Genomic DNA, 22,885 nt, shown 5'->3' with positions numbered 1-22,885 from the left:
GTGTGTGTGTGTGTGTGTGTGTGTGTGTGTGTGTGTGTGTGTGTGTGTCGGAGGGCGGGGGGAGCCTCTCCTGCCCTGCTCCGGGCTGGGCTGCGCTGCACTGCTTGCTTCCCCCCGCTACCCGGGGCCGGCCTCCTCCTTCCTCCCCCACACCTCTCACGCCCTCGCCGAGCCCGGGTCAAGTTCTGGGCACGCTCCTTGTGCTCCCCTAATTCAGGTCAGCCACTGCAGCCCTGCTTTCTGCTCCTTCACTTCCTTCCACCCCCGCGCGGGCCAATGAGGGAGCCCCACACCAGCCGACTCCGGCTCTTCCCAGGCGCCTGCCCCTTCCTACCGCTCCTGGCGCATCTGCAGTGTGCCCGCCAGAGTGTGGTTCCTGTTTGCACTCCTCCCTGGGTTTATTTCTGATTTCGTGTATCGGTGATTTCATTCCTGTGTTCTGCCCAGGAACTTCCCCCCCAATGTAGGCAAAGCGCTTTGGGATCCCTTAAAGCCTTGGTATTATGATTTTTTTTCACTTAGACCTTGGTATCTTTCCCAGCTATCTTTCCGACTCTTAAATATGTTTGAATTGGGCTTGTTTTTGTAATAACCATAGTTTAAAACTCTTTCCGTCCCTTTTAATATTTTCTTTTAAAATTTTACTTGTTCGTATCCCAGATGCGCACCTGCTGAGGTTTTTGGAAATCAGCCGTGTATTTTGTGGGAAGGGTTGATCCTTTTTTCTCCCTAGTTTTATTTAAGCTTGTGCTAAGATTTTAGGATGGAGATTTTGAGCAAATTTTGAAATGTTCACTACGAAATGGAAAACTGGCAAGTTATTGCTGCAGTTGTCTGTTGTCTTAGAAAACAGCTTTCTTTTTAAAGCAGTCCTCTGCTCTATGATTATTTCTCCTTTGACAAACATAACATTCTTTTCTCTTTCATCTCTTTTCTACATAGTCAAGACTGATTTCCTGTTGCTCTCAGCATTAACTTTGGACCTTTCCTGTCAGATGTTCAACTCTGACGGCTCCTCTAAACGACCCTTATTCTTCCACCTCTCCCGTGTCCCCATTGGTTTGGTTTGCTCTGATGTCCTTAGCCATTGGTTAATTTACTTTTATTTTCTACGTCTTCTTCAATGAAAGCACATTCTACTCATTTATGAAATTGTCTAATTTCCAAGTCTTTCTCAAATTTTTTTTCAGGAACTCTTAAGGCATATAAAGATAGCTGATGACCTACCTTGGTGTTTACTTTGTACGGTTTATCTTTTTTCCTTTTCTTTCAGTTGAGCTTAATTAATACCTATCTTTTTATTAGATTTTTAGTGTATTTTTATTTGTCCATGTACCCCTAACTTTAAGTTGATATGTCTATTAAGTTGATATATAGCATAAAACTGGTCAGTAGACACCCTCACACATGTTTGGAATAAGCTGCTTTGTGTTGCATTTATATATGTGTGTGTGTGTGTGTGTGTATGACAAGGATATCCAACTCTTCTCTTAAGCAATTTTAGACATAGAAATTGTGTAACTTACTGTGGTTGAAGGATTATAAAATTTACGTTTATTTTCAGAAAAAATGTAGAAGACTTCACAGGACCTAGAGAACGGAGTGATCTGGGATTCATTACATTTGATGTAACTGCTGATATCCTTTATGAAAATATTTTTTAAAAGTATACATCAATTTCAGTGATTTCAAATTTGTTTTAAGCTGCATTGCAATATTAAAAAAAATTCTAGTAAAAAACAAAACAAACCTCTGATAAGAGCTTCAGAGGACCTGGATTATAATTGGGAATTTGCCTCCAACTTGTGTGTTGTTTTAAAAAAAAATACTTTAATCTCTGTACACTAGTTTCTTCATTAGTAAAATATTTATTATAACTTTCTCTCTACATCAGTAGGTTAGTTTTTTTTTTAAACAATTCAAGAAAAAAATGTGATAATGCCTGGAATTGTTCAGAAGACACATTATATAAATCTAATCGATCAAAAATGAGATTTTGAAACCGTAAAACTTTCATTTAGAACAAAATTGGGGTGAGGAGAATTACTAATACACAAGCTATGTAGAAAGTGCATTTTATATCCTTTCACCCAGAAGCTATCAGTGCTGTTACAGTAGCAGTGTTATCTAGCAGTAACATAAGCAGTTTGCTTATGTAACATTAGGTTACATGTTTGTAGTGTCAGTTCAGTATCTAAATGATTGGTCAGTTAACTGTCTCAGTTGACAGTTACTATCCTTTTATGGAGTATGTGGTTGTAAAATCACAGAATTATTTAAAATTGCAGAAGTCATTTTGTGATTGGATTTAACAGCTTATCTGTGTTCTCCAGTTTTCTGGTTTCTGCCAGCCATACCTTCCTGACAAATGAAACAGGTTCCCCCCCCCCCCCCCCATTTATTGGTCCAGTCTTTGTTTGGTAGTGTCTCAGTCACTTTTAGGTTTGGTCTCATCTGTTTTATTGAGACAGTCCCCTTCCACCACCTGAATCCCCCAAACTAAAAATGGGTCTGAGAGTTTGGATCAATCATATATATTTTTTTTACATCAGGTATTTTTAAACTGAGGTCTGTAAATTTAAAAAAAAGGTTTTTTTTTCTTTCTAAATAATTGTATTATAGTATAATTGGTTTCCTTTACAATTCTTTTTTTTTTTTTTTTTTTTGTGAGGCATTCGGGGTTAAGTGACTTGCCCAGGGTCACACAGCTAGTAAGTGTTAAGTGTTTGGTCTGAGGCTGGATTTGAACTCAGGTCCTCCTGACTTCAGGGCCGGTGCTCTATCCACTTTGCCACCTAGCTGCCCCTACAATTCATTTTAATTAGTTATTTTCTTTTGTATAAAGGGATTCATGGGCTTCACCAGACTGCCAAAGGGACTCCATGACACAGGAAAGGTTAAGAACCCTTTCTGTAAGTGGACTTAAACAGAAGATCTTCTCTTTTGCCCCAGATCTAGTATCTTACCAGTAGTCTAGATTGATCAATAGACTGCAACTTTGGTCTATAGGCAGCTACTGTGAAAGTAGGACTCACATTTAAGAGGGGGAAAAAAGTTCATTTGTTACACTGAGTATTTTCTGTAACCTGCTTTCAGGTCTCCATGGTCATCTTTAACCCAACACTGCTGAGAAGGGATTTGGGCTAGACTGAGAGTTTTGATATTAAAAGTAGATTGCCCCATCTAGTTCATTTACATATTTTTATCCCTTGGTTCATTCAGATATTTTTGTCTAATCGGTGGCTGGTGATGTGTGTATTTGTAAGCTTACTAAAACAAAGTCTACATATTACAACCTGTAGAAGTGTCTGTTTTGTAAAAGGCCTGTATCATTTGCATATAAATATAATAGATACAAAATTATTTGATTTTGGTAGAAACACTGGTCTTTCCATTCTTGTGAAATTTTTATTTTGGGGGGGGCAGGGCATTAATTAGGTCATCCAAGATCTTTTGTTTTACCAGAGTATCCCAGGGTATGGATATAAAAAAGAAGCTAGTTGAAGATCTAGTTGAAAATAACTATAATCTATTGAAAATAACACATAGTTCAAGACACATTTGATCTGGTTATTTTAGTCAGTCAATTAATATTTATTAAGTGCTTACTTATATGCCAGGCACTGGGCTAAGTGCTGGAAATATTTGAAATGTATTTGAAATATTTTGCTCAGTTTAAAATGTTATAGTAGAATTATTATACAGTGATTGGTTTAGAAAAAGAATAGGATCCACAATACACATAGTGTAGTAGGACCTTTTCATTTTTTTCTTTTTGAACTGGGCTTGCAACTTTATTGGTATAAGCAGTTATACCAGTGATGAGACTGCCTTTACCAACATATGTACACATCTACTCTCCAACATAGTTTTAGAGTGTTTCTGAGCACTGGGCAATTAATTTGCCCCAGGATCACACAAGCAGTGTATATCAGAGGCAGGATTTGAACCCCGATTTTCCTGTTTCAGAGTCTGACTCTTTTTCCCCATATGATGCTGCCTCTCATCTTAAATGTAACTGTAAATGTAAATATTTATTTATTGCTTTAAGATTTGTAAAGCCCATTACACCTGTTGCCTCATTTGATTTTCACAATAACTCTGTGAGGTAGGTACTAATATTTCCATAAAACTGGTAAACAGATTGTAATTTATTTATCCATGAAAGTAAAGTTTACTTTTGCTGTCAAGTTTCAACCAGATAGCATCAATTTGGGATGTGATTTCAGGCAAGTAATTTCAACCTATGGATCTCAGTTTTCTCCTTTGTAATAATAACTTAGATGATCTCTGTGTTGCCTAAGAATTCTATGATTCTGTGCTGCCTTCTCCTTTTTGTGGTGGTTGAGTGGAGGAGGGCATTGATTAATCTAAAAATCCAAAAAATCTCTGGCATTTGTCAGGTTTTTTCCTCTCCTTTTGCACCAGATTTAGCAGTCTAGCTAAAAAAAAATTTTCAGACAAAAGAAATTACTTTGGGTGCCAAGAGGCAATATGTTACAGTGGAAAGAGTACCAGATTTGGGTTCCAGTGCATAGGTTCCAGTCCATTTTGCTACCTACTACCTAAGTGATCTGGAGTAAGTTATTTAATCTCAGGACCTCAATTTCTTGTCTATAAAAAGAAGGGTTGGACTTTGACAATCTTTCCTGTCCCTTTCAGCTTTAAATCTATGATCCTATGATCTTTTGATACACCTATTAACAGAAGGGAGAAATGAACTAGCATATTGTGTGACTGAAGGAGGCCATTCTTATGTCAGAAATCTACTCTTACTCTTAGAAATCTGCTCTGAATAATTGATAACTGACAAAGCTGTATGCTGTTTTATATGTTTTTGTTCCTTAATTTTTTCACATCTAGAGAATATATTTGATTGGAATGTAAAGCAGTTGTTTCTATATTTATCAGCAGAGTATTCAACAAAAAATAACGTAAGTACCTATATCATATATATTTAGAAGTGTGTATTAGCTTTACAAACTACTTAAAATTAACATTGAATCCTTTTACTTCTTTTGTAGGAGAAGAGTTGTATGACTTGTAGCCCTATAAAAATTAAAAAGTTATTTGTACCATATGGGTAACAAACTCAGAGATACAGCTATGAGAACATGACATAGCGATGCTAGGCTGTCTTTCCAGTTCCCTTCTCTGCCACTCATTTGGGACTGTGGGTCTAGTAAGTGGTCTCTAGGTTTAAGATTTGTAAAACCCTTTCTTTACACATATTACCTAATTTGATTCTCATGACTCTGTGAGGTAGGTACAAGACTGTTTAGGATAGACCACTCATTTTTCAGGTAGATTTGGAGGGGAGCTGGGGGACCATGGACCTATGTTACCTTTGCTTATTTGAAATGCATTAGAGACTGAGTTCTCAAAGGAGTAGAAATACCTAGCTGAAAATTTTATTTCAGATATTTGATTACATATCAGCTTTTTATAAAAGTTAGTGGTTGATATTTTAAAGGTCTCAAATACTGTGTTCATGATTTTCCATGTTTATGTGATTTGGAGGCCTTGGAGTATTCTCTTTAAGTTGAATATTTAGAATAAATGAACATTATCAGAATTTTCCATTTGATAAACAAAAATACCATAATTTGGATGTCTAAAAAAGTAATATATAGTGAGGCAAGTACCACCTTTAATTACCTTGAGGGAAGGCTAGGGGTAACTGAGATAGCATAGATAGTAAATCACAAAGTCATAACTGCGCTTGGATCGTGCCTTAGTCTTCTTGCTTTTTTATGTTAGTATTTTATTTTATACATTGCTTTCTATCAATAAGCTTTTAATAATTGTTGATGTACATTTGTAGTTGTGTTAAAATTAGTGGTATTAAAATCATTTTACTTGAAATATCTATTGATTACATTAGTTCTCCTAGAAATGTAACCATTAGGCCAAATAAAGTGGCCCACATTGCCTGGTATATACATGGACTGGTAGGTGGCACCATGGATAGAGTCCTAAAGTCTGGAAAATCTTAGTACTAACCTTGCCTCAAACACTAGCTGTGTGACCCTCTGCCATGTCATTTGCTCTCCCATCAGTTTTCTCATCTGTAAAATGAGTATAACCTACAGCGTTCTTGAATGATCAAGTAAAATCATGTTTGTAAAGCACTTTGATAACCATAAAGTTCTATATAAATATTAGCTATTATTATTCATATACTTAAAACTATGCTTAATTTAACAAACATGCCAGGGAGTAAGTTCATGCTTTATAATATTGTCCAGACCAAGACTCATTGTGCAATAACATCACAAAGAACTCATTAAAAAAAAAATAGACCTTATAATCGGCCTCTACCATGAAAATGCAGAACCTTGCTAGTAATATTCATTGGCTTACTGCTCAGTTTTGACATCATTTCAGTGAAACTGACACCCACCTAGCATGTTGTTCACTTGATACTGTATTTTCATGGAACCAATTAGAAAAGCCACCATAAGAGTTCTGATCACAGCGTGGTTTATGTAGAGCTTAATAAAAGTAATGGTTCTTTTAAAAATTATTTAGAAAGTAGAATTAAAGTGTAAATATATTTCTTTTGTGTCTGGTTTACCATAATATAAAACTTGATTTTGGTGCTGTACCTTGAGGAAGAGTGGTAAAGATGGTCTTGATTATTATATGTCATATGAACTATTCTTTTACAGTGGCTAATGTTGAGCAGCCGTTACCATTTTGGCATATCGTGTGACTGTCTTCACATTTCAGTTTGGTTGGTTGCTTTAACCTGATCCCATAAAACATAAATTTGAAACAAAACAATTCATAAACTAGATATGAGAGCAAAAGAGTGAACACCAGCATAATAATTGAACATTTAGGAAGCTCAGTAATTCACCTGGATTTTCTTCCTGTGTAGTAATTTCTTTGTAGCTGGAATGGCAGGAACAAATGAATAATTTTTGAGAAATATTCAAGTTTACTCTAATGACATAGGTAACTATGACAGGGTAACTAATGAGTTTCAGTTTGGTTTGGTATCAGGTCAAGACTATTGCTTTGGGCATGATGATAGTAAGGTTAGATTTTGTAATTTGGACTTTTTATTTTGTTTTGGTTTTTTGGTGAGGCAGTGGGGTGAAGTGACTTGCCCAAGGTCACACAGCTAGTAAGTGTCAAGTGTCTGAGGCTAGATTTGAACTCAGGTCTTCCTGAATCCAGGGCCAGTGCTCTGTCCACTGTGCCATCTAGTTGCCCCATTCCTGGACTTTTCTATTAAGTTCACTGAGACTTAGAGCTAGAAGAACAAGGCATTTAGTTCTAGTCTTGTCATTTTACAGTTGAGGAAACTGAGACCCAAAGGGTTGAAGTTACTTTGCCACAGTGTCTCATTTATTAAGTGGCAGATCCGTACTCTGATTCAGATTCCTTTATTGCAAATGTTTGTTTCTAGAGAAGTTTTGTAGTCATGGTACGGCACTCTAGAAAAGAATATAAGTTTTTGGATTTTTTTTTTGTTGTGGTTGGTAGAGTTGCCACACACTTAGTAACTGGCGAGGACAAAGCTAAGGAATGGAAGAGAATAGTGAAAAGTCCTGTATTTCCAGAGTAAAGCAAATGTCATTGAAACTTTTTTCCTTTGTTTCATTTCTTTAACACTGGGGGCTCATTTTTCCTTTGATAAAAACAAAGTAGTCTGTTGTGTGGTAGGAATTAAGACTACTATTGCATAGTCCCTTTTCATCTGTATTTTGGAAATTGCGATGTTGTTCATGTACAAAGCAACAGAGAACTGACCTTGATAGAGTTCATGAGAGAAGTACATGGTAACTATATTGTTTTTATTTTAAAATGTTTTTGTATGAAACTGATTTTTTTTTTTTGTTGGGAAACTGATTTTTTTTTTCAGGTCATCCCTGATAATCCAGCATCTCCTGTATGATGCTGGAACATCTTGTCAAGGAGGGATGACTGAAGTTGGCAGACAGCCATAAATCCTCAGGACACTATTTGGGACCCTCTAACAGTGTTGGGAGGGGGACAGGGCACCCTCAGTTATCCATAGTCACTCCCAGTGGAGCCAGGCACCTAGAGCATGAGCCTAGGAAAGTTAGAGAATATTAGATGGTAACAGATACTTCAGTTGGGGAACTGCTCTGCCTCTCTGGAGCTTCCTAGGTTGTGCTTGGGCGGGCACCTTATTAGAACCACGTAGCAGTTTAGTGCTATGTCACTGACAAATTCTTTTTGAAAGAGCTAGGATTTCCCTGCAAGAGTTCATCCTTATGGCCCAAAGGGTCGTCTTCACATTTTTACTTGTTTTTCATGTTTTAATATTAACATTGTGGAGATTTCTTTAAGTCAGGCTGATTAATAAGTCAAACTGCATGTTTACTAATCTGTCTCCTTTGGATCAATGCTACTTTTAATATGCACTGACCAGATGTTATGTTAGAAGAGTTGTCTAATTAATTCTCATTTCAATGTAGGCTCTGAACCAGGTTGTCCTTTGGGACAAGATCATTCTGAGAGGCGATAATCCGAAGCTGCTGCTGAAAGATATGAAATCAAAATATTTTTTCTTTGACGATGGAAATGGTCTCAAGTGAGCAACTCATGCCTTTTTAAGTGTTTAACCATGTTTTTTGTGAAAGAAGAGAGAGAAAGAAAAAGTATTACAGTATGGAAAAGGAGGAAGACAGTGAGAGGAAATAATGTTCTTGCAGATTTTAACTTATAGACTGTAGGAAGATAACTTTTTTCGGTTAGAGGGGCTGTAGTATAGGGGACATTCTTTATTTGGAGTCAGAGGTTTCAGATTCAAACACTGGCTCTGCTGCTGACTGTACTAACTGTTCATGTAACCTTGGGCAAGTCTGAGCTTCTCTGGGACCTCAGTTGCTTTATCTTTAAAATGAGGGGTTGGGCTAGATGGGTTCTGAGGTCCCTAGAAACTCTCCATCTTTGATCCTACCTTTTGATCATATTCTGAGTAGTAGCAGTGGAAACAAGGAGTCTGTTCTCTCCGTATTTTTCCTGGAGGTGTGGCTTCTGCTTTTAAGGTGTAGAAAGTGCGGGAGCTTACTTGAATTACAGAGTCAACTCATGACAATAGTAGAACCTATGATTGAAAACTTGGGAAATTGTTAGGAGCTCACGAGCTTTCTTTGCACAGTCAATAGAATGTTAAATCTGGAAGGGTACTTACCTCAAGTCAACCACCTTTTGTGACAGTAAGGCACTGTGGGTCAATGAGGTTCAGTAACTTGCCCAAGACTATACAGCTGGGACTAGATTTTTTGACTCATAGTAGTAGTCTTTCCACCTTAAGATACTGCCACTTATTTAAGCTTTGATTGGGGCTGCTAATGAGTTTGTTTTAAGGTATAGGTCATCAGTGATTACCTGCAAATTGCTGCTGACTTTATTGCCTCTTGATATTATATTTGAAATGAAGTAGAAAAAGAATTCTGCTTAGTGGCAAAGAAGATATTACTAGTAGTAGCTAGCTGTGTACAAACAAAATGATTTAGATCTCAGTATTTTTAGTCATGAAACTGCAAATGTTTCTGCTGATCACTGATTATCATCTGTCTTTTTACAGGGGAAACAGGAATGTTACTTTAACCCTCTCTTGGAATGTTGTACCAAATGCTGGAATTCTACCTCTTGTGACAGGATCAGGACATGTCTCTATTCCATTCCCAGATACATATGAAATAACAAAGAGTTATTAAATTATTATTCTGAATTTGAGCAACATATTTTTATACTTAATGAATTTTATCTCATTTGCCCCATCCTTTTCCCTTTTCCTACTCCCTCTCCTCTTTTGTCCTGAAAGCAAGAGATACTTGCTTTTGGTTGTAACTTTTACAAAAAATTAGGTTTATTTTGGTTTTTGTTTTTTTACAAGAGCCAACATTGAAAACAGAACTGAAAGGAAAGGTAAATGGGTGACAATTTTTTTTTTTTAAATTGGCCACCTGAATGAAGTATTACCTTTCTTATTAATAAAAGTTGAAAAACCCTCAAATAGTCTTGATTTTTAAAATATCTATTTGAAGTATTCTCTGCATTTCCATTATTCTTATGGAATATAAAGTGAAGAGCATGAAGGGTAGTTAAAACTTCCAGGTGCCTGTAGAGTCATAAGAACTCTGTATTATATGCCTTCCATTCATGCAAATAAGCATTTGATGTGATTCAAATGTAGACATCCTCTTGTATCTTTTCTGAGTATGTCTGATAACTGGCAAAATACTGTCATATATCGTTATATATTAGAAGTCTGGTTTACAAAATAGCTAAAAGTGACTCAGTGTCACTTAGGAATGCCCATATTTCTTTTTTTACATACAGGTAACTAGCAATTTTCTCCACTTAAAGGCTAAATACCTCTATATGCTGTAAACCAGTCTGTAACAAAACTTTTTAAAGCCTCTTAAGTGAACCAAATGTGTGTCTTTTAAGTGCTTTTTTTTTTTTAACTTTCCTTCCTGTGATATCTTTATATAACTTCTTAGCATTGTCACTGAGAGTTGAAGATTTCAGCATGGTTTGCCCCCCTTTATAAAAAGTCTATCCTGGTGAGCATGCCTAGTGTCATTGAAGGGGGATTATTTAAAAGCTTCCACCAGTCTACACTTTGATACTAATGGTATGAAAATAGTACCAGCTTGCCACAGCTTACAGGCCAGTCTACAGAGCCATATCTGGTCATCGTGTTTGTTACTCTGGATGCCTTCTGCTCTGCTTTGTAAATGTTAGGTCATCTGTTGAGAGGGAAGGAGTAGATGTTATCCTGAGAACCCATCCATGGCATTTATTTAATGGCATCTTAAACATTTTTGTAATGTGGAAATTAAGAGCTAGAAGGGACCTCACAGGTATAAACTAATTCATTTGCATGCTCAATTATAAACAGACTGCAATTGGCCATACTTGGCATACATACTCACCCTCATTTAGTGCATATCAAATAGAGAGATAGCAGGTAACAAATTTGTAGTTGGCATTAAACTTTTTTATAAATTGGCCTTAAAAGTGGCAAATAGGAAACCAGAGATAAACTTACCTTCAAGAGCACGTTTAACATGGTGATTGCATAATTGGGAACAATTAAGTGACTAATCTTTGTTAAGAATTAAGATTACCTAACAAAAATTATATTTGATCTTTTTTCATAACTTTACCATTTTTTATAAACGCAAATTTAATAAGTGAGTTGCTATTATAATTAATATTGTAACCTGTTTATAAATTCTAGTCTTGGACTTATTGATTTCATCAGGATTGAATTTCACTTCTCTAAGCTTCAAGGGAAAGGAAATAAGGTAAATGTTTCAGTTGGGAGGTTCCTTTTAGCACAAGGGATACTGCTTAAAACTTAGCCCATGGGTTGAAGAGGAACACTAATATTAGGAAGGATAACCTACTTTGATCCAGCTTTCCCTTATCCAGTACAAAGTAATTTTCTCTTGGATTCTCCAGACCTTGCAAATTTAAATCCCTTTAGCTAATGTGGACTAATACCAACTTGGAAATTTGGAACCTAGCAGACACTGAAACTACTATAATTGAGCTTGAAGGATAAGGGCATGGCTTGGTCTTAGAAGGAAAGCAGTGGTGTATGACAAACCTACTGTTTAGCCAATACCTTATCTGAGCTACTGGATAATAGCTAAAGTTAAAGATGGCATAATCGATTACAAGACCTCTATTCACATTGGATGAGTTTGATGGAGATGAAAACTAAGATTTGTCTGATGCTCTTTAATTGTTTACTTGATGTGTAATTAGAAACAAAGAATAGTAACACCTCATTTAACGTGGATAGTCTGATCATGGAGCAGTTTGGTTAACTGATTAGTAGTCTAATTGTGCAGTGAATTTGCTTAGGGCAAGGATATTCCAGTTTCTGAATAAGGGGCCTGTACCCCAGGAACGTTTCTGAGGGTGCACAATTCTATTGGTTAATCAGTGCTTAGCTGCCAGATCAACTTTAGTGACAGAATTATCTTTGGAAGAAGTTTCATAATAAAATCAACATAAACTTGCCACTGACTTATAAGTAGAAGTGCACACAAAGTCCATAAATGTATCAGAAGTGCATGAGAAAAAGCTTTGAAAAATAAAGTTTGAATCAAAAAGTCCTGAAAAAATTGTGGGCAATTGGAAGGCACTTAGTATAGTAATCCTGGTTAAAAAGTCTGTAAAAACCTAAGGCTTAAGATTGCCTCGGTTTTAGTTAACAGTAGGTTAAAAGTTAAATCCATGTTTCCTTTTGGTCAAAATTGCAGTTTCTGTACTGGCGGCACTGGGTTAAAATACTAGAATACTTTAGAAGTTCTTGGGAGAAAATAGTTAAACAAAATTTCATCAAACTCTAAATTGCATCCTCCAATAACAAACATTTTACTATACATGCTTTGGATCTATCTGTTCTGCAGACAGGTCTGAATTAGGTTCCTTTGGTTTGTGGCCCTAGAGAATTAGAATTATCACAGTAATTAAAGTGGCTCAACCAGAAGATTGCAGTCAGGTACATATAGATGCAAACCTTGAGTCACAGGTGGAAGCTGTATAGCTTTCTGCCTGGAACTTCTGGGTAACATATGATGCAGTTTGCTTGAGGGTTCCAGTCCCTGGTGTGGGTGCTAGTTAACCAGGTTGTTACTGTGTGTTAGTTTGAAATGAAGTGAAATTCTTGGTGTTGTGAAAAGCCATAAGCTGTGAACTTTGGTAATGTTGGTAGTAACCAGACTTATGCCCATACATTTCCAATGCTTTCCTTGCTTTAGCAGAGACTGTTTACATGATAACATGAAGCAATTTTTGTTGTGACTGCCAATGGCTTAGAGACAACTGTTTAAAAAAAAAAAAAGTTGCATATTTTTAATGCAGTTTGGGCAATTGTTTACTTAATAGATAAAGATTTCATGAAGAAAACAAATAATGGAAATACTAAAGGCATAATTAATGAGGATTTTCTTAATTGCAATAAGTATTCAGCATTTTTATTAATAAAATAAATTTGGTTTATAAGTAAATGATGCATCTTAAAGAACTTTGGGAGTCTTGCTTTTTGTGTGAAACTGTTGACGTAAAAATAAATGAGACACCAAGTATAGACGTAATTTCTTAAGTGAAATAGTGTTATTTATTGTTAAAGGTAAGATAACTAAAATCACAACTGAATCATGTCTAAAATAGATAGTTAAGGAAATAATCCCTTGTATGCCTGCTATGCCAAATCCATAGGGCTTGATAATAGAAGTATCCCCTCCTGCAGATTTACAGAGTTGTCCATCTGACTCCACTTCCCAAATCTCAGATACCCTGCATTAAGCCCTAGCTGAGTTGGGGGCTGGCTGGACATAGATGGTTGTTACATTGACTACTACAGCTACAGTTCCCCTATCCTTTGTGCCTCCAATCCTCTACTGCCTACTAGTCGGGAAGTCTTGTGGGGTAAGGCCATGTGAGTTAATGTGTAATTGGGATTACTCCTAAGATAAAACACTTGACGTTATAAACCATAGTATGTGTATGTATATAAACATATATAGTCTTCATATAGATTCTCTCTATCTGCCCTTAGCTTATATATGTAGAGCAAACTGGAAAAAGATATCTTCAGTTGGTCAGCTGATTCTTTTATCCGTTTTAGTTTCCATTTCTGTCACAACTCCACTGACTTTCTAAAGCTGATTTTCATAATTTTGCCAGGATAGAAGTGATTATTTTCAGAGTGCATATTTCTGATTTAAAAGAAAAAATTTACATGTGATTTCATTTTTATAGGGAGCTCCAGGTGAGGAGCTGATTTTATTAATATAGATCAGCACCTTTATATTTTAAGGTTTTACAGAACTTCCCAGGGCTTTAAGACGTTAAGGGTTTTCCTAGTGTCACACAACCAATAGGTGTCGAGAGTTGGGATTGAACTCAGCTACTCTGAGGTCACATGTTGACTGTATTTAATTTGTGGTATTAACTGTTTATTCAACTATTCATTTGGCTGATACATCTTAGAGGACATACAGTCCCCTTTTCTTCACCTCAGACGTATCTAAAAAACATGTCAAATCTTCCTTTTTACTCAGGCATTTCCTTCCATTCTTCTAACCAGCTCCCATAATCCTCTGCCTTCTAGGGAAGAATTACTTATTAGGTCCTAAGCAGGCACTACAATGGACTGTGAAATGGCTAATGAGTTCTTCCCAGTTGGGAGAAAGAAACCACTTTCCTTTGGGATAGACACACAGCATTACTGCCTACCTCACCTTGTCCTTGGGATGAAAGTACTTTGTAAACCTTACATCCCATATAAATGTGAGCCATTATCAGCACATCTGAACAAATTAATTAGCCATACCACACTTTTACTTCTTAAAAGGCCAAGAGATTGTTTCCTCCATAGTGCCTATGGACTATTGAAACATTGGAAGTATGCACGCCCACATGAAAAAAAATCTTCCCGTTTTATGGTGCACTTCAGTCCATTAGCTGTGTGTCTTTGGACGAGTAACCTAACCTCTCAATCTCAGCTTCCTCCTGTAAAATGGGGCTAATATTTGTACTTCTTGTTTAACAGGATGATTGTAAGGATCAAGTGAGAAAATACGTAAAGCACTTTTGTAATTAAATATTTGTATCAAGAAAAGTATTGGGAATAAGCTTGAAACAAGGTTCAGATTGTTATGTTAATGTTTTTAATAGTTTTTTTTTTTTTTAAGGAGACTTAAAATGGCATTTCCATTGGGGAATTTCCCCTGAAATAATAAATCATCCTTCTGCTGATTCATGTTTTTCTTTACTATGAAAACTTACATGGGAATATTCTATGTTTTGGTGAATAACATCTGAATTGGTAATAAAGGATATATAGCTTTTAAATTATGGAAATTAAAAAATACATTTGTTGAGTACAAACTATTTGCAAGGCTTTAAAAATACGTAGGTAATAGAGAAACTGCTGGTGATTGAATATAGTTTGTATTTAAATTTTGATTTAGGAAAATGTAAGACCTTATTTCCTGCTGAGTTTGTTTTATTTTAAATAACCAGAGAGCCAGTCCTTCCAAGATAATTTTGTTTCAAGTGAGGTTTTGAGTTGTGCTGTAAAGGAGCCCAACAAAATTAAAGGCATTGTAATCAAACTTGTTGAGGGGTTGAACATTTCTTGCTAAAACTGATTGATGAATTATGATTCATGATAGTTAAATACAGTTGGAAGGGTCAAAAAGGCCTCTGTTACAAGCCTAAAAAAATGGTTAAGGCATTAGAAGTATTCTTATTGGAAAAGTCCCAATTTATTTGAAAAAATTATATGTAACTGATTTGGGTTAATGTTTAGTTAGCTAATTAGTACAAATAAGATATAGAGATCTATAGGAGATGAATGATAGAAGAAATTGGTCTACTTAGAATTCATTCTGTTATTGTCTAGCAGAACTCTGAAAGATGTAAACGGTCCAGAATCAACTCCTGTACTTTTAAATTAGGCTATTATTTAGTCTAGTGTTTATCATCTACTTTTATGCAATTCTTTTTGAAGTTCCTAGCTATTTTATTTGCTCTAAGAAAGGGAAAATATGCATAATTGGGCTCATTTACAAGTCTCCTGTAAGTTCTAATTGAATCTATAATAGCTTTTTAAAAATTGAGCATACTTTCTAAGGTCTACACTAGACAATACTTAACTGAATGTCTAGTCTGTGCAAAGAACTAGAGATCTGGAGAGTTAGCACACTGAATAGACCTTAAAGTTTCTTGTTAGAGATATTTGAATATTCTAGAACAGAATGTAATTTAGAATTGAGGGGAAAAGAAATCCCCACAAAATCTTTCTGGAGAATTGTTGAGTTATTGATTTTCCAATTATAAAAATAGACAAATGTTAACTAGATACTTAGTAAGCACAAGGAACAATGCACGGTAGAGTTGGGTATGTGGAGAAAAAGTGACAATACCTGCTTTCAAGAAGTTTATTGTGGTAGGGAGACGAAACATGTAAACAAGCAACATAACATTGGATAAAAATGATTAAGTTTGTAAGGCTTATGAGAGTGGGTGGAGAGGTTCAATTAAGGGGTGGAGGAATCATGTAGCTGAGTAGGGAAGATTATCCGTGGAGGAGTTCAGAGAAAAAGAGAGCAATGAAGACAGCTTGTGTAGAAGCGGGAGAGGGCAGGAAGATGAAAACCAGCAGATGGAAGCTTCTTCACCTGAACTCTGCATCATCACCTATTCTTACCTCCTATATTCATATTCTTTTAAAATGTGTAGCCCGTGCTCCGCTCCAGGATTTTCCACTGAAATCAATGTAAGGCAGTATAAGGGGAATAAACACTTAAGTCTCCATCCAGTTCCTGCTCCAAACAGACTAGGCAGAAACCATTAATCAAATAGTGAAGTGTTACAGGGAAAAGTTAAGCCATAGGATCTTTCTCAGTTGTCCATCCACAAATGATTACAATCTCCCATAGGTTCACAGGGTAATTGAGTCTATGGGTCTTTTCTCTGAACAAATCTCTGGAAAACTCAAACCCCAGGGGAGAGAGGGTTCATTCTACCAGTCTGTCTGCCTACTCAAAGTTGGAAAGCTTTTGCCTGGATCTTGATGTTCAATCTTCAGGATGTTTTTGTTGTTCAGCCGTTTCAGTTGTGTCTGACTCTTTGTGATCCCATTTGGATTTTTCTTGACAAAGATACAGGAGTGGTTTCCCATTTTCTCCTCCACCTCATTTTACAGATGAGGAACTGAGGCAAACAAGGTTAAATGATCTGCTCATGGTCACACAGCTAGTGAGTATCTGAGGTTGGATTTGAATTCATGAACATGAGCCTTCCTGATTCCAAACTAGGAATCCACCATGCCACCTACCTGCCTCTTGGGGAAATGTTACCACTCAAAAAGAGAGATCACCCAGGTCTGTATGTCTCAAAGCTAGTCAATACATATTCCATTCTGTTATAATGTGCTGTCCTTGGCTGGAACACAGAAGGGTCACAGGAAACTTCTGACATCCTTCCTAACAGAAAGTCCTTAGCTTTTACTCCTAGCTGAGGAGGGTGATGAGTGTTCACCCACCTTGCCACCACGCAATACAAAGAGTTGTGCCTCTCAGATGGTCATTACCCCTTGCTGGACACCATTTCCAGTTACCTTTTCAAATCTCATCAGGTCTTCAGTTGCAAGTTCCCATCAGCTCACCCAATCTGCACTAACGAGTAATGGGCTCTACAAATTGTCTTAAAGCTGCAATAACTCTCAGGAAATCACTAGAAACACAGTGAGGAGTGGACTGAAAGCTGGCATCAGGGCAAGTCCCATGTGTCTTGCAAATAAAAAGGGCCACATACAATATGGATGTTCTTGTAAACCTCAATATGCACAATGATTATAATCACAGCAGTGATACTGACATTCCTCCCCTCCCCAACTCTGTTACTACTACAGAATGGCAATGCCAGACTGAAAAATGTTTCTTTCTTGCCAATAAGAAACATATGGCATGCATTAGCTGGTGGACTTGTTTTGCCTCGTTCTACTTTTTTACAGGCAAGAGGGCACACTGAGAAGTCATATCATTATCTCCAGCCTCACCCTGTACTTCTTGCCAGCGTCAGAGAGAGTGGTAATAATGGATGGAATGAGAGCATTGGCTGTCGGGGGGGAAGGTGAACCTAGTTTATGGGATGGATCCTTTATTTTTTACTTAGTAAATATCTGTTGAATTGGAAACATTGGGGAGTCCATATTAGCGAGTAGTCATAGAATCTTAGACTTAGAGCCTGAGGAATGGCATCTTAGAGGCCATCTAGCCCAAACCTCTTGTTTTGTAAATGAGGAAACGGACCAAGGGAAGTGTCTTGCTGCAGGTCATGCGGTACTAAATGGCAGCAGTGGGATTGAACCTGTGTCCTTTGTACATGCTGCTTCTGCATGCCTTTTGGCTGAAACATAGTCTGTGAAACATCATAAAATGAGGCTGGGGAGTTAGGTCAAAGCCAGATTAAAGGCCTGGAATGTCAGACTAAGGAATTTGTATCATTCAACAGGCAGCTGGGAGACATGGAAATTTACTGAACACAGAAGTGATATGATCAGTTAAGGATGGATTATAGAGACTAGACACTAGAGTCAGGGAGACCAGTTAGGCTATAATAGCTGACGTGTAGCACCTTTTAAAATTCACAAAGGATTTGACACGTCTAACCTCTTTGGAGACTTGAATCAACCCCATGAAGTAGGGACTATACAAATATTGTTATCTCCATTTTTACAGATGAGGAAACAGACTCAGAGAGGATGTGGCTTGTCCATGGACACACAGCTAATGTGTCCAAGGCAGGATTAGAACCAGATAAGCATCTGAATATCGTGGTAGAGTACTTAGAGCAAGAAAAATCTGAGTTCAAATCCTACTATAGACTCTTGCTAGCTATGTGATCCTGGGTAAATTACTTAACCTCTCTCCATCTCAGTTTCCTCATCTGTGAAGAATAGCTCCTATAATATCACAGAGTTTCTGCAGTGATCAAATGAGGTAATATGCATGAAGTGTTTTGCAGACCTTAAAGCTGTAGATAAATGTTAGCTGTCATGGTTTTCCTGGGTTCCAAGTCCACTACTCTTATCTGTTACACCCCAGGGAAGAGGTGATGAGCTCCTGAATGAGGGTATGGGTAGCAGAAGTATGAGGTATCTGGCCCATGCTAGAGACGTAGTGAATGAAGATTCAACATGTTATGGTAACTGATTGAATATGGGAAGAGAGGCAAGAGTGAAGAATGACTTCTAAGTTTGGAGTTCCTGTGCCTGGGGTGGGGGTAGTGGTTGGAGATCATCCTAATAGCTCAAATTTCTGGAGCACTCTTAAGATTTACAGGGCGCTCTTATCCCAACAACTATGTGAGGCAGATAGTATAAGCGTTCTTACCTCCATTGTACAGATCCCTCCAGAATCATCCTTTTCCAATGCCTCCTTGTGCCATAACAAATTACTAGGTACTCAAATGCTGTGTTAGCATGGCACAAACTCCGGCAGGTCCTATGAGCTGGAAAGACTTGGTGCCCCAGGGTGGACTGTATGTCTGTCAACTGAGAAATCAGCTTGGTAAGTGCAGAGGGACTTGTGATGAACTGCACTATTGGGTGGTAGATTTTTGGTCACAGCAACTTAATACTATCTGCTGAATCAGAGAGGGATTGTACCCTTTGGTAGAGAAAATGCCCCCACTGGTGAAATTATGGATCCTTGAAATAGGGCAGTATTTTAGAGATAAGAAAACTATGGTTTAGGGGGGCCGAGTGACTTGTTAATGGTTAGAATTATTAGGAGTAATTGGGAGTAGAGACAGTTGTTAGGAATGAAGATGGTAGATCCACAAGGATCATGAATTCAAAGCTAAAAGGGACCTGAAAACATCATGGCTTCGTAGATCTTGAGTTGGAAGGCTCATCAGACACCATCCAGTCCAATACCCCGCTTTTTTCTAAGATGAAACTTGGGCCCAGGGGAAAATCAGTGCCTTGTCAAAATCAGTGCTGAATATCAGAGGTAGGATTTGAACCTAGGTTCACTTGCCCAGACCCAGTGGTCTGTACCATATTGCCTTCCATTATTAAAGATGAGGAAACAGAGGCCTAGAGAGGGAAAATAATTTGTCCAAGGTCATGCAGAGAGTAAAGGAAGGAACAGAGACAGAATTTGAACCCAGATCCTTTGAATATAGTATTACACTATAGTCTTCATCCCTACTCCCACCCACTCACAAATCTGGGACTGAAGTTTAGGGAAGAAACCTTGGAAATATTCACACCTTATATTTTTCTAAATGTAGGGTAAGCTGTAGAAGAATATCCATATGATTTCTTGGATGTAAGAGAGGGTTCTGTTAGGGGTGGGAAGTGGGGGAAAGAACTGACAGTGATATTAAAGGAACCCTGATAGAACGTCTTAAAAAAAAATTCAGACATGTTAACCTTTACAGTGTCTCAAGCAGTATTCAGTTCAAGATTTACATTGAAATTCACTTGTTCTTGGCAGAACTTTCTCAAACCTGGATATGCAGAAACAGCCTCATCTGTAGAGGGAAGGAGGATGCCTCTGTAATTCAGGGTTCATTTGATGTGTATAAACACTAAGATGCATGAACTGTTATTTTCTGGAACTCGTATTATGTGCCAAATTAGTGCACAGAGTTAAAATGACATTTTGTACTGACACAGTTTTCCAGCTGACTGCCCGTTACCTCAAAACCTCCCTCAGGAAGTGGTGTTTCTTCACTCTGCAACCCAACCATTTTTAGTGTTTGCTTTCAACCTGATGCAGATGTTTATCTTCCTCTGGGAGATGTGCCCTGTAAGGATAGTTAGCCTCATTATATGATTAGCATAGCTTCCTCCTACAATAAAAGCTGGCTTATTTGGCATTCGATCAACATGAAATCTTTATTAACCAGCACTTGCATACTTATCAGTGTGATAGTAATGTTTGTCTGGCACATAGAAAGTACTTAAATGCTTGTTGACTGACTGAATGTTTCTAGTGATCAATTGGCAAACATCACTTGAGAACCCAGCAGAACAAGGTATTGAGCAGGGGTCCAAAGAGGTCCTTTCCCTTGAGAAGTTTACATTTATTATACTTTTTCCTTATGCTTCTTTATTTCTTTCACTCCTTATCCCAAGAAGAGGGACATGATTGGGCAATCCATTTACAGGCATGTCCACTAGGTTGTAATGTGGAAAGGAACCAGGAGGAAATCATGCCTGTTACTTTACCTCATGTACCTACCTAACTATTTCTGCAATACCTAAGCTCTAAGAAAAGTTGACTTGGGAAAGGTGAGGGTAGGAATAAGGCAGACCCAGAGAACCTAGCCATGGGCTTCCCAAAATGATTCTGTAGTACATACTTGCTAACTCTATTATGTTTTTCAAGAACTAGCTAGACATACCCATTCCCAGATCTTGAACAAAGAAAGAATGACTGAAGGTGACAGCGAGGATAGTTCTCAATCCAGCTGAGGCTAAGCTCATTGAAAACTCTCCCATTCTTACCCCAAAAATAAAAGGAAAAGAATCAGAAAGGATTTTCTCCTGTCCATATTCGAGAAGACAAATAGTGAATGCTTTTCTGGGCACCAAAGGGATATTATTTCTACTTAGTACACCTTAAGGTAGTGTAGAAGAAAATTATTGCCTTGGAAAGTTTTCTGAACCTATAAGTGCTCTTTCTTTGAATTAATAGATAGGATCACAGCTTTAGAGCTGTCAGGGAACTCAAAGTCATCTACTCTGAAATCCACCCCCCTCCATTTTACAGATTGGGAAACTGAGGTCCAGAGAGGTAAAGTAATTTGCTTGAGGTTATGCAGGTAGTATATAGCAGGTCCTCTAACTTTAGTTCTCCTTTCATTGTACCCTGGGAGGAAGTTAGTCATTTTCTTGTAGTCCTTCATTTAGTCAGTCATTCTCTTGAGAAAACTAGGTGGTAAAATAGATAGGACTCTGTGCCTAGAGTGAGGAAGACCTGAGTTCAAATTTGGCCTCAGATACTTACTAGCTATGTGAGCCTAGGCATGTCACTTGCTCTCTGTTGCCTCAGTTTCCTTGACTATAAAATGGGGAAAATAATAGCACTTTCCTCTCAGTGTTGTGAGAATCAAATGAGATAATATTTGTAAAATGCTCTGCACAGTGACTGGCACATAATAGGTGCTTAATAAATGCTTATTCCCACCCTCTTCCTCTTGCATCAGTCACAAATGTCAGCTCAGAAATGATCCCTAGGAGCCTGGAAAATTGCTATGCCATTTTGGCTGTCGTTTGTAGTTGGTAATGGAATGATGAAGAGTGAAGGAAGGTAGGGCTGGGAAAGTCAAGAAATATAATACTAACACTAATAGTTAACATTTATATAGCGCTTACCATGTGCCACGCACTGTGCTAAGCATTCTAAAAATGTTGATTCTCACAACAACCCAGGGAGGAAGGTGCTATTATTATCCCTAGGAAACAGAGGCAGACAAAAGTTAAATAACTTGTCCAAGTTCACACAGCTAATAAGTGTCTGAGGTCAGATTTGAATTCAAATCTTCTTCACTCCAGGCCTAGTACTCAACCCTCACAGTGATCATCTGGGAAAGCAATTCCTATGAAGAAGAGACCAGTCGTTCCTACCAACCGTCAATCAAATGCCAGATGAACAAGCCAGCCTAGCTGCAGCTGAGACACAGGAAGCAGTATGTGCTAGGCAAATCAAATCATCACCACCACCACCTTGACCACCATCTTCCCTCAGACCCAGATGTAGATAGCCTAGGACCCTGAACCCCAGAGCCTATGGAAAAGCAACACATCCAGCCTAGTACTTATAGCCACCATCTTGGGAAATGGCCCCTGTGGATTTGCAGCCTAGAAATTGCTCCTCCAGGTGCTACAGCCACAGCCACAGAAGACCCAAGAAAGAGATTTCTTGTCACCAAAGTCTTTGGCATTGTCAAATGGTTCAATACCAGAAATGTATAGGATTTTGTCAGTGGAAAGAAGAAGCATTATCATGTCCTTTGCTGCTACCCTCTAAGAACCTTGGGACTTTTCCATCTGACTTGCTGCTGAAACATTTTAGATGTGTCACCTGCCCCAACCCCAGCCCCCCATTAGAATATGATCTTCTTGAAAGCAGACACTGTCTTGCCATTTGTAACCCCAGTGCTCTGCATATAATAAATGTTTTTTTTTTTCATTCATCAAAGTAAGACTATCTGAGTTAATAACTGGATGAGCAGTTAGAAAATACAGGCCCCAGAGGTCAAGGCCCAGTAATGGGTCAGTATCCCAGCAGCTGGTACTCAGGTCCTGAAGATCAAGTTGAGGCAATAGGTTAGAAAATATCAGATGGCT

General features: G+C 37.7%; 1 protein-coding gene across 1 annotated transcript in view; it reads left to right on the top strand.

The window, feature by feature from the left end:
- SPCS3 (signal peptidase complex subunit 3) overlaps positions 1 to 12,879 on the top strand; it is a 13,248-nt gene extending 369 nt beyond the window's left edge. The window contains exons 2-5 of the mRNA XM_027837455.1: positions 1,565 to 1,638; positions 4,858 to 4,934; positions 8,454 to 8,569; positions 9,569 to 12,879. Of these exons, the coding sequence (XP_027693256.1) occupies positions 1,565 to 1,638; positions 4,858 to 4,934; positions 8,454 to 8,569; positions 9,569 to 9,701 (400 nt within the window). The 3' untranslated portion in view covers positions 9,702 to 12,879. The remainder of the gene's footprint in view (positions 1 to 1,564; positions 1,639 to 4,857; positions 4,935 to 8,453; positions 8,570 to 9,568) is intronic.
- The last annotated feature ends 10,006 nt before the right edge of the window (positions 12,880 to 22,885 follow it).

This window comes from Vombatus ursinus, unplaced genomic scaffold (genome assembly GCF_900497805.2).
Source record: "Vombatus ursinus unplaced genomic scaffold, bare-nosed wombat genome assembly UNPS02014821.1, whole genome shotgun sequence".
Lineage (NCBI taxonomy): Eukaryota > Metazoa > Chordata > Mammalia > Diprotodontia > Vombatidae > Vombatus > Vombatus ursinus.
The sequence above is the reverse complement of the archived record's forward strand: the minus strand, read 5'-3'. Positions and strand labels throughout refer to the sequence as shown.